A 12,753-nucleotide genomic window follows, 5' to 3' on the forward strand; every position below is an offset into this window, starting at 1 on the left:
AATAAATATATTGACAATGTGTTTGTGTGGCGACCACACCGACATATTGATTTTATGTGATACTTTGGAGGAATCATGATTCAATCTATCAAGGTTTGACATTTGCAAGGGTTCAACATCATGATAATGCTACTGTACAACTCCATTTGCGTAAAAGGGCATTAAAAAAACACATTACCCACTTACTTCTTACTTATTCTAAACCTAATGGCAGAACTGTATACTGGAATGTACAGTTCTACACTTGTAGAACTTGTAGAATTCCAATAACTGCACAGTATAATAATTAAAAAAAAAGCACAAAAAAAAAAAAAAAAGAAGATGATAAAGAAACCAGAGCCTATTGTCAGTAATTTATTTGTTGGCAAACAACTTTCACTGTTACAACAAATATTAGTTATGAGATCATTCAACTCGGAACCCATACAAAAAGAATAAATAATTAGCACTTATATTGTAATAATAATCATGGTCATAATAATTTAAAAAGAAATAAAAAGAAAAAAAATAAAGAAACCAAACCAAAAAGAAATAAAAAACCAGTGCCACTTTATTTACTTCCGCCTAAAGTAAGCTTTTTTTTTTTTTTTTCCTTCAAGCTTGTTTGGCTGTCTTTATACCAATAAACAGATAAATAAATAATTTCTCTCTTGGGGACATGGAAGGGGTTGTGGGATACATGTGCAAGCTATACTTCATACACTTATGACATTTCCCTCCTAAATAAGTAAACATTGGCTTTCCACATTAGACAGTGCTGCTGTGTTTTCACTTCATCAGTACACATACATGATGTAAAACTTGTGGGATTTCATTGTTGACATCCACCCTCCCCTTTTTTTGTTCAATCGAAGAAATGTTTTCTACTTGGGGAATGGAATTTATTCTGAATATCCTTATATGTTTGGTTTTTTTTTGTAGTTTTTTTGCATGATAAGAGCTTAACCGGCACATCAAGTTAGGATGTTCTTATACATATTTTCTTTTTTTTTTTTTGGCAATTATGACGTCACACTTATATTGTGTACAGTATATTCTCAAGATATTAAAAATACCTGGTTTGTATACTTCTCTCACTCCGGTGCTTGCTTGTGCCTGGAGGAAGAAAATTATTCACTTAAGAACAATGAAAAAAGGACCCACTTCTGGTGTAAAATCTAAAAATGCAGCACTTCCATTAGAACATCTCCTCAAAAAACTGAAGCCACTTAGTTGTTTTTTTTTCTTCCCAACTTTACCTTTAAAAGTAACTACATATTTGTAAAGAATATAGTAATGATTGGCTTGCAAAAATGTGACAGTAGTGTTGCTATAAAAGGATCATAAAGAAGAGTGCATGAGTTACATGAGTATGAAGGAGTGCTTAACCATCTGTGTATCAATGAGAGGGTGATGTATGAGATTGTTCCTTGCTCGTTCTGCCATTTACATGTAACTGAAACCCGGCGAACAGTTTCACTTGACAAAAGGTTGGCAACTCAAAAATAAAAAATAATAACTGTTCATATGCAACATCTGTATCTATCTGTATTCTGTACAATACATAGAAATGGTCTGTGATTTCTTTATAATTCTTTGATAACTGAAGACTTTTACAGAAGAAAGGAGAAGAAACAAACCCCGTTCTTTTTTTTTTTTTTTTTTTTTTTTTTTTAATTCAGTCTCTTGTATTATGATCTTCCTTCTTGGATTTTCAGTGAAATACACAGTAGCCGCAGTCACTACAACTTGCAGGAATGTTACACCAGCCCAGACACGACTCCAGCTTAGCAGATATGGACAGGAAGAAAATTCAGAACATCAGAGTGATATGGTTTACAGTTTGATTGCCCTTAAATAGTTTTTTTGGATTGGTGGTGAGGGCATATATCATACATCCTCCACTTGACGGGCAGGTAGTGGAGCGGGGGAGGCGGGGGTGGGGGGGGGACTTGTTGAGACCAGTTTATGTCGTGGGATTATTATCCTGCATTACCATTTGGAGATGGACAATCGTCATCCCCGGTATGTGTCTTATAGAGTGAGACAGACAGACTTACAGACAGACAGCTCCTGGCTAGGGGTGGGGGGGGGCAGGGGAGGGGGAGGGGCACGCCCTTCTCGCGGTTGTAGTGGAGACTATATGCTAAGATCTGCTGGAGGTCTACATTGGAGAACTTTCTGCACGACGGCACGGCCAAGATTCCGAATAGATTTTCGACAGGTAGGGTAACATTTCCGAAATGCCGCTTCCTTTCCCTTCTTTTTGTCAGTAAGAAGTTCTTGTCCTCTGCGGTGTTCGGATAATGTCTCTCAAGAGATGCTCTCTCAAACCGCATCATTTATGTCAATACATTCAGTCCTTGCTTTCCTTTGACGAGTATTCTCTTTCGAACGTATTTTCGCGAACCGTTGTTAATGTCAAACACCGTATATCCATCCATCCATCCATCCATCCGGAGGTTGGACCAGCTCATGCTGTCAGTCAACAATCACGGAAATTATTTTTCGTTGGAAGCGTGAGAGTGGGCTGGGGGGGTGGTAGTTGTCTCTCGAGTGGCTCTATAGACTGGTAACCAGATGGGAAGGGTCTACCGGCGGCTCCTCGGGAGACGAATCGGACTCCTCCTTGTTTGCAGACACCATATATCCATCGCTCCCACCACGGCCCATGTGGTAGTAGCTTTGTAGCTCGTGGAGGTGATTCCTGGAGCCCAAGTTTGGCATGCTCTTATAATAGACATCATCTAACTCTGGAGCGGTAGCACTTTTACAGGGCTGGAGCTCCCCGGAACTGTCTTCCTCTCCGTCCGTTAAACCGTTCATCTGCCCGTCCGGGAGGTCTGTCAGCACTGGCATACTTGTGTACAGTGAGTCTCTGTGGTTTGGGGAATGTGTATGTTCATCAGTGTGCTCATTGGTCAGCAACGGGAAGAAACTCTCGCTGGCCTCCTGAGGAATGCGACGTGGCCGCGAAAAGCTGTGAGGAGGTGGTGGCGGTGGGTGGCTGTCTGGAGGAGGAGGTCGAGGAGGCAGGAGTGGTGCGTTGGACTCCTCTCTGATGATCTCCAAGCCGAGGTTTTCTTCATGGGGGAATGCAGTTGGGTTGTCCAACACCATTGGACCGTTATCCTCTTTACCGCTGCCTACACCCGCCCCTACTCCACTACTGCTAGAGCTGCTGCTGCCTCCTGCCATGCTCCCTGAAAGTACCAATATAAAAAATGTCATTATATGGGGATCCAAACCGAAGTGTGTGTATATATATACATATATATGTATATATATGTATATGTATACAGTGGGGAGAACATGTATTTGAAGCATTTGATATACTGCTAATTTTCCCACTTACAAAGCATGTGGAGATCTGAAATATTTATCATAGGAATCTAAAACAAAAATCCAGAAAAACGCATTGTATGATTTTTTAAATAACTAATTTGCTTTTTATTGCATGACACAAGTATTTGGTCACCTACCAACCAGTAAGAATTGCATCTCTCACAGACCTATTAGCTCTTCTTTAAGAAGCCCTCCTGTTCTCCACTCATAACCTGTATTAACTGCACCAGTTTGAACTCATTACCTGTATAAAAGACACTTGTCCACACACTCAATCAAACAAACTCCAACCACTCCACAATGGCCAAGACCAGAGGGCTATGTAAGGACATCAGGGATAAAATTATAGACCTGCATAAGGCTGGGATGGGCTACAGGACAACAGGCAAGCAGCTTGGTGAGAAGGCAACAACTGTTGACACAATTATTAGAAAATGGAAGAAGTTCAAGATGACAGTAAATCTCCCTCAGTCTGGGGCTCCATGCAAATTCTCATCTCACGGGGCTTCAATAATCATGAGGGAGGTGAGGAATCAGCCCAGAACTACACGGCTGGACCTGCTCAATGACCCGAAGACAGCTGGGACCACAGTCCCAAGGAAAACTATTAGTAATACACTACGCCGTCACAGATTAAAATCCTGCAGCGTATGCAAGGTCCCCCCACTCAAGCCAGCATATGTTCAGGCCCATCTGAAGTTTGCCAATGACCATCTGGATGATCTAGGGGAGGAATGGAAGAAGGTCATGTGGTCTGATGTGACAAATATAGAGCTTTTTGTACTAAACTCCACTCGCCATGTTTGGAGGAAGAAGAAGGATGAGTACAACCCCAAGAACACCATTGCAACCATGAAGCATGGAGGTGAGGATGCTTTTCTGCAAAGGGAACAGGACGGCTGTACCATATTGAGGGGAGGATGGATGGGGCCATGTATCGCAAGATCTTGGCCAGCAACCTCGTTCCTTCAGTAAGAGCCTCGAAAATAACTCATGGCCCGGTCTCTGGCAAGACCACGACCTGAAACACACAGCCAGGATAACTATGGAGTGGCTCTGCAAGAAGCATCTCAAGGTTCTGGAGTTGCCAAGCCAGTCTCCAGACTTGAACCCAATAGAAAATCTTTGGAGGGAGCTGAATGTCCATATTGCCCAGTGACTGCCCCAAAACCTAAGGGATCTAGAGATCTGTATGGAGGAGTTGGACAAAATCCCTGCTGCAGCGTGTGCAAACCTGGCCAAGAAGTACAGGAAAGGTCTGATCTCTGTAATGGCCAGCAAAGGTTTCTGTACCAAATATTAAGCTGTTTTTCTGATGTATCAAATACTTGCCATGCAATAAAATGCAAATGAATGACTTAAAAGTCATACAAAGTGATTTTCTGGATTTTTGTTTTAGATTCCATCACTAACAGTTAAAGAGTACCTATGATAAAAATGACAGACCTCTGCTTGCTTTGTAGGTGGGAAAAGCTGAAAAACCATCATTGTATCAAATAATTGTTCCCCCCACTGTGTATAGATAGATATACACACATACAAAAGCTCTCATCGCAAAATTTCACTGTGCCTGCACAATGACAATTAAAAAAAATCTTGATTCTCTCTTTTTTTTTTTAAATATGTGTCAATATTTAAAAAAAAAAATTAATGACACTTGCATGGTAAAGTGAGCAGTGCAGCATCAATAGTTAAGAAATCCCTTTCAACTAGCGGACATCGGCACTGCGGTGAGACAGAATGAGGACCCTATAGCAAATTCATAGCTGAATTCAATATAATACAAAAGAAATCACAGAAAAAATGACATTGGTACATTGCAGAAACACAGAAAACCCAACGACACAGATTGTAGAGGCAACTTAAACACAAACATGGTAAATTTGACAATACAAGGCTGAGGGAAACATAAGGCGAGATGAAGAGCTGTTTGGGTTGGGTTTCCTCCCACCGTCCAAAAGCATGCAGTAGAGCTTTTGGAGATCCTAAATTGCCCAGATGTGTGAATGAAGGAGTGAATGGTTGCATGTCTTTATATGATATCTGAATGAGAGAGTGATTGTCTCTTTATGTGGCCCTTCGATTGGCAAAAGGTTCAGGGTGAACTCTGACTCTCACCCAATGGCAGCCAGGATAGGCTTCCAGCAACTCCATGACTGTGAGTGCAGGATAAGTCGAAAAAGATGATGAATGCATGAATGATTAAATGTCTGAATGAGGATCGAGTTAAGAGTAACCTATAAGCCAACATAAGTGACCCACATCTGGGAAAGATAGGACGTAAAGCAAACATGACATGCGAGAAAACACAACAGAACAATGCAAATAGCTGAAACAGAAATTCGGACAGACACAACCTGACAACAATACACAGAGGGGAACATACATGTAGAGAACGAAGGCTGATGTAATAAGTCAGGATAGACAAAGAGAAAGCAAAATAATAGACAAAATAATGCATGACAAATCAGGTATCAAATGGTAATCCATCCTGAGCGGGATCAGGAAAAACGAGGGTCCTGTATTTTTACACGGCTAGAATGAAATCATTGACCTTGTCTATAAAGTCATGAAAAATCACTCCAAAAATTGTCCCACATCGCAGTCATTCATACATATTGATGTAAATGATGAGCAACAAATTGTTTTCAAGGGATATAAATCCATCTACTTTGACTGGAATACACAGACTTTCATAGTGTAAACAAAACCACTGGGGTCTCATCAATCACCCCGGCACATAGCCATGACCACCATTGATTTTCAAGTAGATCTCGACGGTGAGGGCGAGCCGAAGGGAGGTGGTTCATTACTCTTTAAAGGTAATGGGATGCGGGGGATTATCAGCTCTACAGCCAGCACCCTATTCTAAACAAAGCCTGTCCTTTTATTTTTTTTTTGTTTTGATTTGTCTTTCTCGATGCGACTTGTTTTAATTATTTAAATCAAAGCTGGTCACCTCCGTTCGCCATGCTGCTGTTAACCAGCTTGTTCATCAGGTTGTGATTGCGCTCCGTGGTGGCCCTCTCATGGTTGTTGAGGTACGACGGAATGTAGTTTGAGGTTAGCTCCTTCAATATCTTCTTCTCGAGTGTCGTCTCCTTGTGGTTACTATGGGTGCTGTAGCCTCCACTCCGGTCTAAGATTTGGACACAGTCACTCAGGTATTCGCTGCTGGCCATGCTGTAGTTGTTGGCATGGTTACCATTGAGAGGGAGTGTATCCATAACGCTGGAGTCTCTTGCATTGTTCAGGATGCCCTCTACAGAACAAAGTGTTTTGACAAAGAAATATTTATTAGTATTTTTAGACAATTTTTCACTGCAGAAATATGCTAACTATTGCTTGATATTGCAAAGCATGCTCTGATTCAGGCATTAAAAAAAGCAAAAGTGATAATTTTCTTGGAAAGAAACTTATGCTCCAAGCATCGATTATTCGTTTAGACAGAAACCTCTGAAGTAATTTCTTTTCTCAATAAGTGCCAGCAATCAAGTGACAAAAAAGGAGTTTCACACTTTGAGTCATTGGACGATGAGAGAAGGTAAGAACGAAGCAATTTAATCTCAGTTCCAAGACCTCCAATGTCTTTTTTTTTTCTGCAAATTTCGCAATTAAGTTTTTAAACAATCTAAGTAGAACGATGAAAGAAAAATTGCTTATGCATAGAAAACTACAGTTTGGCAGTATTCTTGTAATAGAGAATGGTGGAATGAGGGAAGAAAAACAATTAAATTGAAGTTATAATTTAGCCCATACTTGTGTCTCGGTAAGGTGCTAATGGGAAGCATAAGGGGCAAGAGAGAAAAGAGACACAGATGTTAGTTAATATGAAAATCATAAGAGGAGACACAATCAATAGTTAAATATTAATTGAAAATGTTTAAAAAGTGTTTTTACATCTCAGGTGAAAATCACAAATAATAGACAGTCACAAAAAAAAAAGGAAAAAGATATTTTATGGCTCCCAAGCGGCTTTCGGGATTTCTGGTGAATCTGTATCCGGTAACAGTGTGTGAATTAAATCAGTGTGAAAAATGAACTTTTCTTTGTTTCTTTATGCTTTGCGACTGAAGCGGCAGCAAATGCTCATCTCTGGGTAAAACTCTCCCAGAGGTGTCATCCGTGAAAGATTGTTGCGGAAATATTGATCGCCTCTTTTGGGAGCCATAATAACATCGCATCAGAAATGCAGCCTAAGGCCCATCACAATATCAATAATTTTTCATAAAGAAGCATGCAATATTTATTACATTTAGATCAAATATAACTATTGGCTAACATTTCATTTGTTGAATGTAATTATGAAAAAATAAAACATCAGGCACACCTTGGGTATTATACATGCCCGCAGCTGGGTTGTTATACACTGCAGAGTCGCCCAGGAGAGTGTTATAAGGGTTGTTAGTACCATGGGGACGAAGGAGAGCATTAGTTATAAGATGATTAGCCATGGCCCCTGGTACAGGCAGATAGAGGAAGAAAGAGGAAAAAGCAACAGCCAAGTCGAGTGAGGAGGAAACAGGTGAAGCAACAGCCAAGTTGAGAGAGAACAAGATAGAAGCACTCAAGAAAAAAAGAGAGAAAAAAAGAAGAAAACAGGGTGGAGGAAGAGAAAGTAGAGTGTGTAGATGTTACAGGGTGGAGGTAAACAACAAAGAACAGAGGGGAAAAAACAGAGCGAGATGGAGAGTGAGTGTGTGGAAGAAAGAGGGAGAGAAGAGGACAAGTAAATCAAACGAGCAAATTGAGGTGAGAGCCTACAAAAAGCTTGACAAGTCATTCTTGCAGCCGCCGCATACAGGTCATGAGAGGGGAGGAGTACGAGAGAAACAAGAGTGTGCAGCGTTGCTTGGAGGAGATTGTGCCGCTGTTCAATATGCCCAAGCGAAAAAAAAAAAAAAAACGAAAAAAAAAAAAAAATGGCTACAGGATAGTTAATGGACAAACAGGGCCACAAAAAAAGTTCTCAGTGCATTTTCCTCCTTTGGAGTCATGTACATATTGACACTGCAGAGAAATAGAGGGCAAACGACCAAAACAACTTTTGTAAGAGCATTCTGATGTTGGATATCACACTCAATAAACATCTGTGACGACATCTGTGACAAATCTCATATTCTGCATGTTGCGAGAAACAATTTGAGTCGGTTGCAAGACGGCTGAGTTGACTTTTAATTCAGCTTAATAAAAAAGTCACTTTCACCTCCGTATAGACATAATGTAGTTCAATTTTGTGGGTGTAAGACAACGGTTCTATGACAGTTTTATGACTGTGTGTTGACCACAATCGCATTCTCAGTTGAGCTGAGCTTTGATTTAATGCGGGGGCATTTACCACTATCTTGTTACCATAACAATCGATTAGTTGCTTTAAGAAAAAAAATAGGCCATACTTTAACTTACAAACTTAAAAACTGCAGTGAGTGTGTATGCATGATTTCCAGTTCATGTCAAAATGTAATGCATGTGTAGAGATATTAAGGGCATTGTTCCAGGCAAAAAAAAAAAGCACACTAGAAACGATAATGGCTACAATGTTCATCAGTCAAAAAAAACAAAAAACTGTATATAATGTATCTCTTCATTATCCAGACCACTGGTTTCCTGCTATGGACTTGCAAATTCATTTTCCACCCAAACATTGTCAGCCTCTGCTCTTCAAAAGATGACTATCATCGCCGAAATAACCGCAGTTGACTTAAGAATTACAATGGGAGAGAAACTGGTCGATGCTCTATTTTTATAAGACACGGTCCCTCTTGTGAAGTCCTCCAATGAAGTGTCGGGAACATTGTATTCGACATTTATACCCTATTCTGTACATCTTATACTGTAAGGGTACTGTTATCAGAAGTTTTGGGCTCCAACCACTTTACTAAATGAAAGCCCCCTGTTGTGTAGCCCACCCGCGCTATAATTAAAGTAGATGCGATGACAGTGATGGTGATGCAAATGTGAGTATCTTGTGGCTACCTCTGTTGAGCGTGGCGGAGCTGTTGATGTCTCCGGTGATGAAAGAAGACTCCTGTTTCCTCACCGTGTCGTTCCACATCCGCCTGATACGACTCTATACACAGAGGAAAAGACGCGAGAAAGGGGGGAGGGAAAAAAAAAACGGAGGAAGAAATGGGTAGAAAAGGTATAGGGCCGTTTTGGGGTGGCCATTGCAAAGAAAGGATAGAGTAAATGAAGGAGAGGACAAGAACAAGTCAAGGTAGGGTAGGCAATAAAAAAGGGTAAACTCAATGCATGAAGAAATAATGTGTAGAATGCAATGTGCAAAACAAGGACAAATTAGTTCAGGGGAGGCAGTAAGTGATGGGATAACAACGGGAAAAAAATAGCAGAATGAGGGAAACAGGTGGGAAAAATAAATCACCTGTGAATTTCTGTTACACCCCATAATGTAAGTCATTATCAATATACAGGGGTGTGATCAGGGTTTTGGGCTTGTTCCACTTTCAACTCAAAATTCCCATTAACTCTGAGTTTCCCTTTTAAATCATCTAGAAAAAAAAAACAAAAAAAACAAAAAAAAAACGCTACTCTCAAGTCAGAATTCTCTCTAGTTGAAAGTGAACAACGACAACCCTAAACCCCTCCCCCGTCCCCTGATGGCGGGCTCTGGCCTCACCTGAGAGTCGGCTGTGCTGTAGCGTCCCGGTGTGCAGGCAGGTAAGCTCACCTGTGAGCCTGTGGAATAGCGGCCCGGGGTTCGTGAGGTGGTGGTCTTGGAGGAGGAGATCGAGGTCTCCACACTTTTGCCGCTGCAACAGTGAGTACGTAAACACTTGCCGTACTCTTTGCGTACCTGCGCGGGGAAGCGAACCGAAAAAAGGCAATGTGGATCCATGACGTTTGTAGTGTCAGAATTCAAATTTAAGATTCAATCCTTTTTTTTTTTTTAAATCCCTCTGTATTTCAATCTTGCACGGAAGAACTGTTTAACCTCGTTAAAAATGTTTTTTGGAACATTTTCGCAGCACTTTTGAAACGAGAGCGATTTTTTTTTTTTAAAAAAAGGGGTCTTCATTTTATACCAACATTGGGGATTCTGTCTATGATGCAATTTGGTGATGGCTGAGCTAGCAGAGATGAAGATGTCAAAGTTCCCCTCTGATTTAGAATCAGAAATGAGTCCAATCAGAGGGACGGCACGAGTTTGATGTTTTTGATAGATAAAGTCGGGCTAAGATGGTTTAGACACGGACAGAGGAGGGATAGTGAAGATCCGGGTAGAAGGATGCTTCGGTAGGAGCTGCCAGGCGGGAAGCCTGGAGGAAAAATGAAGAGGAGATTGGATGGATGGAGTGAAAGAGGACAAGAAGTCAGTCGGAGTGAGATTTGGACGACCTCTTAAGGAAGAAGTGTGTAGTCCAAAGCCTTTTCGTCACTCCGGCAGGTGAAGGCTCTTTCATACAAATAATTTCAAGTCTTCCTCGTTTGTCAGGTGAGAAATACAGGATGAGGGCAGATTTGACTGATAGCCTTCTTATTTTTTTCAAACTTTTTTTGTCTCCAAAAGATGAAGCATTAATAATTAATATTCCTGTGAACTATTTATATCAGATGCCGCAATAAGAGCAGCTCAAGGGCGCCATGATTTGCAGCTTCTTGATGACCATTGAAAGAAATCAACAAACACATTTAATCCATATTGTGGGTCATAACCGCCATTTTCCACATGAATTTATCTCATTCTGCAACGGCTGTATCAGAGCGGTGCTTTGTCACATGACTTAAGTGCTCCTAAGCAGAATACATCACCTTTCTGACATTTACCGAAATCGCTTGAGCGACTATTATCTTCAGAAAAACTAGGCATTTAAAGACTAAAGTTTTCCCATCCGCAGTTTCCCACAGTGTTATTTCTGCAACTTCTTTATCTGACGCGGATAGATTTCTTCGGGAAGAGGTACAATGCACTTCCAGACTCAAAACATCTGCATTTGGATTAAGTTAGAACAAATAGCACCGTAATTGCTTTTTAACAAGTTAGTCAGATTGGCAAGCGTTTACTGTCACGTGTTGTGTTTGAACAGCTGCGTAGCGCGCCGCTCCGATGATCTTGGGAGAAACTGCGTTGGGCGATGGCCAAAGAAAACCTCAGCGGTGTTTTGATGAAATATCTCTGGATACCTGATCCGACGGCCTCTCACATACCCCTGGAAAAAAATTGTCGTGCGCGAAAGGCTCACACGTACGCAACCCCTCTTGTTTACAGGTTGTACGCCTAATGTTAAAAATTCTCCGTCGAACCGCAGCCAGATAAAAGTATTAAGCGTTTGATGAATTTTCTTGTCACGTCCTACTCCTCTTCTGTACTCCCAGGCACTGACAGCATGTGGGAGAGCCTATAAAAATATCCCTGGATGTGTAGGCTCTTCCTGGAAACAACATATATTTACCTCTGCCAAGGAGGTTATGTTTCCAGCACAAATTGTTTGTCTGTCTTTTTGCAAGAAAACTACTCAGCTATCCTACTAAACTAGGTTGAAGGATGGAGACTGAGCCAAAAAAAGGGTCAGAGTCAAAGGGCAAATACAAGAAAAGGAAAATATTTTTTTTTTTTTGGCTTTTGCTAATATCTAACTTGACAGGGAGTTCAGAGGTTCCAACGGGTGATTTCAAAACACACACTGGGTAAATGTTTCGAACTGCTTCGCAATCCTGTTTCATCCGCTGTCATGGTAATAATTGTTTTAATTTTTTATAAAGGTCGCAACGGACTTTTTATACCCCAAACTCTGGCTTTTCCAAGTCCTTCCCACATATGTTTATCATGGACTTAGGGGCAGCACGATGCAAAAAAATATCTAAAATAGGCTTTTAAAACAAAAAAGGTGGGGCGGGAGTCAAGAGAGACTTTGTACAGATGCAAATTCGATGCTACGTTATTGAAACCATCAGAGGGAGTGAATGTGGAGAACTAAACAGAAACAGATTGGTACATCAGAAAAATGACAAAAGCTTGCAGCTAAATATCATAGTTTGAAAACATTTTTATACTTGATAAACTGACAAAATGTGTGTATCGCAATGCGATTCGCGTCTGACTCACCTTCTTCTGCAGTATGCAGTGAAAAATAAAGATGAACATGCCCTGTAGGGAGTTGAAGATGGTGAAGAGGTACGCCATGATGACGGTGCTCTCGTTGATGTACATCAGGCCGAACGCCCAGGTGAGGCCCAGCAGACACAGCAGGGCGATGGCCCCGATCACCCAAGATCTAAAGTAGGGAGAGGATAAAATGGTAAAAAGATGAATTAGTATGTTCTTCACAACACAACCCCATTGCAGATATTGATATATCAAACAAAGGGATCAGAATTGGCTATTGATTAAAAGCGGCTACTGAGGGCGAGCTATATCATTTCACTGTAGAGGCTTGTCGGATGCGCTATAGCCCATTTTGATGCATTTGA

At 40.9% G+C, this 12,753-nt stretch overlaps 2 protein-coding genes across 11 annotated transcripts in view; one reads left to right on the top strand and one right to left on the bottom strand.

Moving 5' to 3' along the window:
* Positions 1-978: 978 nt before the first annotated feature.
* The window catches only part of adgrl3.1 (adhesion G protein-coupled receptor L3.1), a 135,570-nt gene continuing 123,795 nt past the window's right edge, over positions 979-12,753 (bottom strand). For 2 of the 10 annotated variants that reach the window (XM_086156959.1, XM_086156958.1), the window contains 7 exons: positions 12,389-12,557; positions 9,962-10,138; positions 9,301-9,394; positions 7,655-7,783; positions 7,084-7,101; positions 6,284-6,586; positions 979-3,182 (listed from right to left, as the gene is read on the bottom strand). In XM_086156959.1, coding sequence (XP_086013085.1) covers positions 2,542-3,182; positions 6,284-6,586; positions 7,084-7,101; positions 7,655-7,783; positions 9,301-9,394; positions 9,962-10,138; positions 12,389-12,557 — 1,531 coding nt within the window. In that variant the 3' untranslated portion in view covers positions 979-2,541. The remainder of the gene's footprint in view (positions 3,183-6,283; positions 6,587-7,083; positions 7,102-7,654; positions 7,784-9,300; positions 9,395-9,961; positions 10,139-12,388; positions 12,558-12,753) is intronic. The other 8 variants (XM_086156968.1, XM_086156966.1, XM_086156965.1 and 5 more) reach the window with 7 other exon arrangements.
* Positions 3,535-4,434, top strand: LOC147228753 (uncharacterized). The gene has a single exon (XM_086156969.1). It carries the CDS (start codon positions 3,625-3,627, stop codon positions 4,297-4,299), a length of 675 nt encoding a protein of 224 aa, XP_086013095.1. The 5' UTR covers positions 3,535-3,624; the 3' UTR covers positions 4,300-4,434.

The sequence above is a fragment of the Fistularia commersonii genome, chromosome 12, assembly GCF_037954325.1.
Source record: "Fistularia commersonii isolate RoL2024-O1a breed Wild chromosome 12, RoL_Fcom_v1.0, whole genome shotgun sequence".
Lineage (NCBI taxonomy): Eukaryota > Metazoa > Chordata > Actinopteri > Syngnathiformes > Fistulariidae > Fistularia > Fistularia commersonii.

Excerpts from the sequence above, each read along its gene's own strand:
- LOC147228753 (XM_086156969.1), top strand. The coding sequence starts at position 3,625 with ATGGCCAAGACCAGAGGGCTATGTAAGGACATCAGGGATAAAATTATA.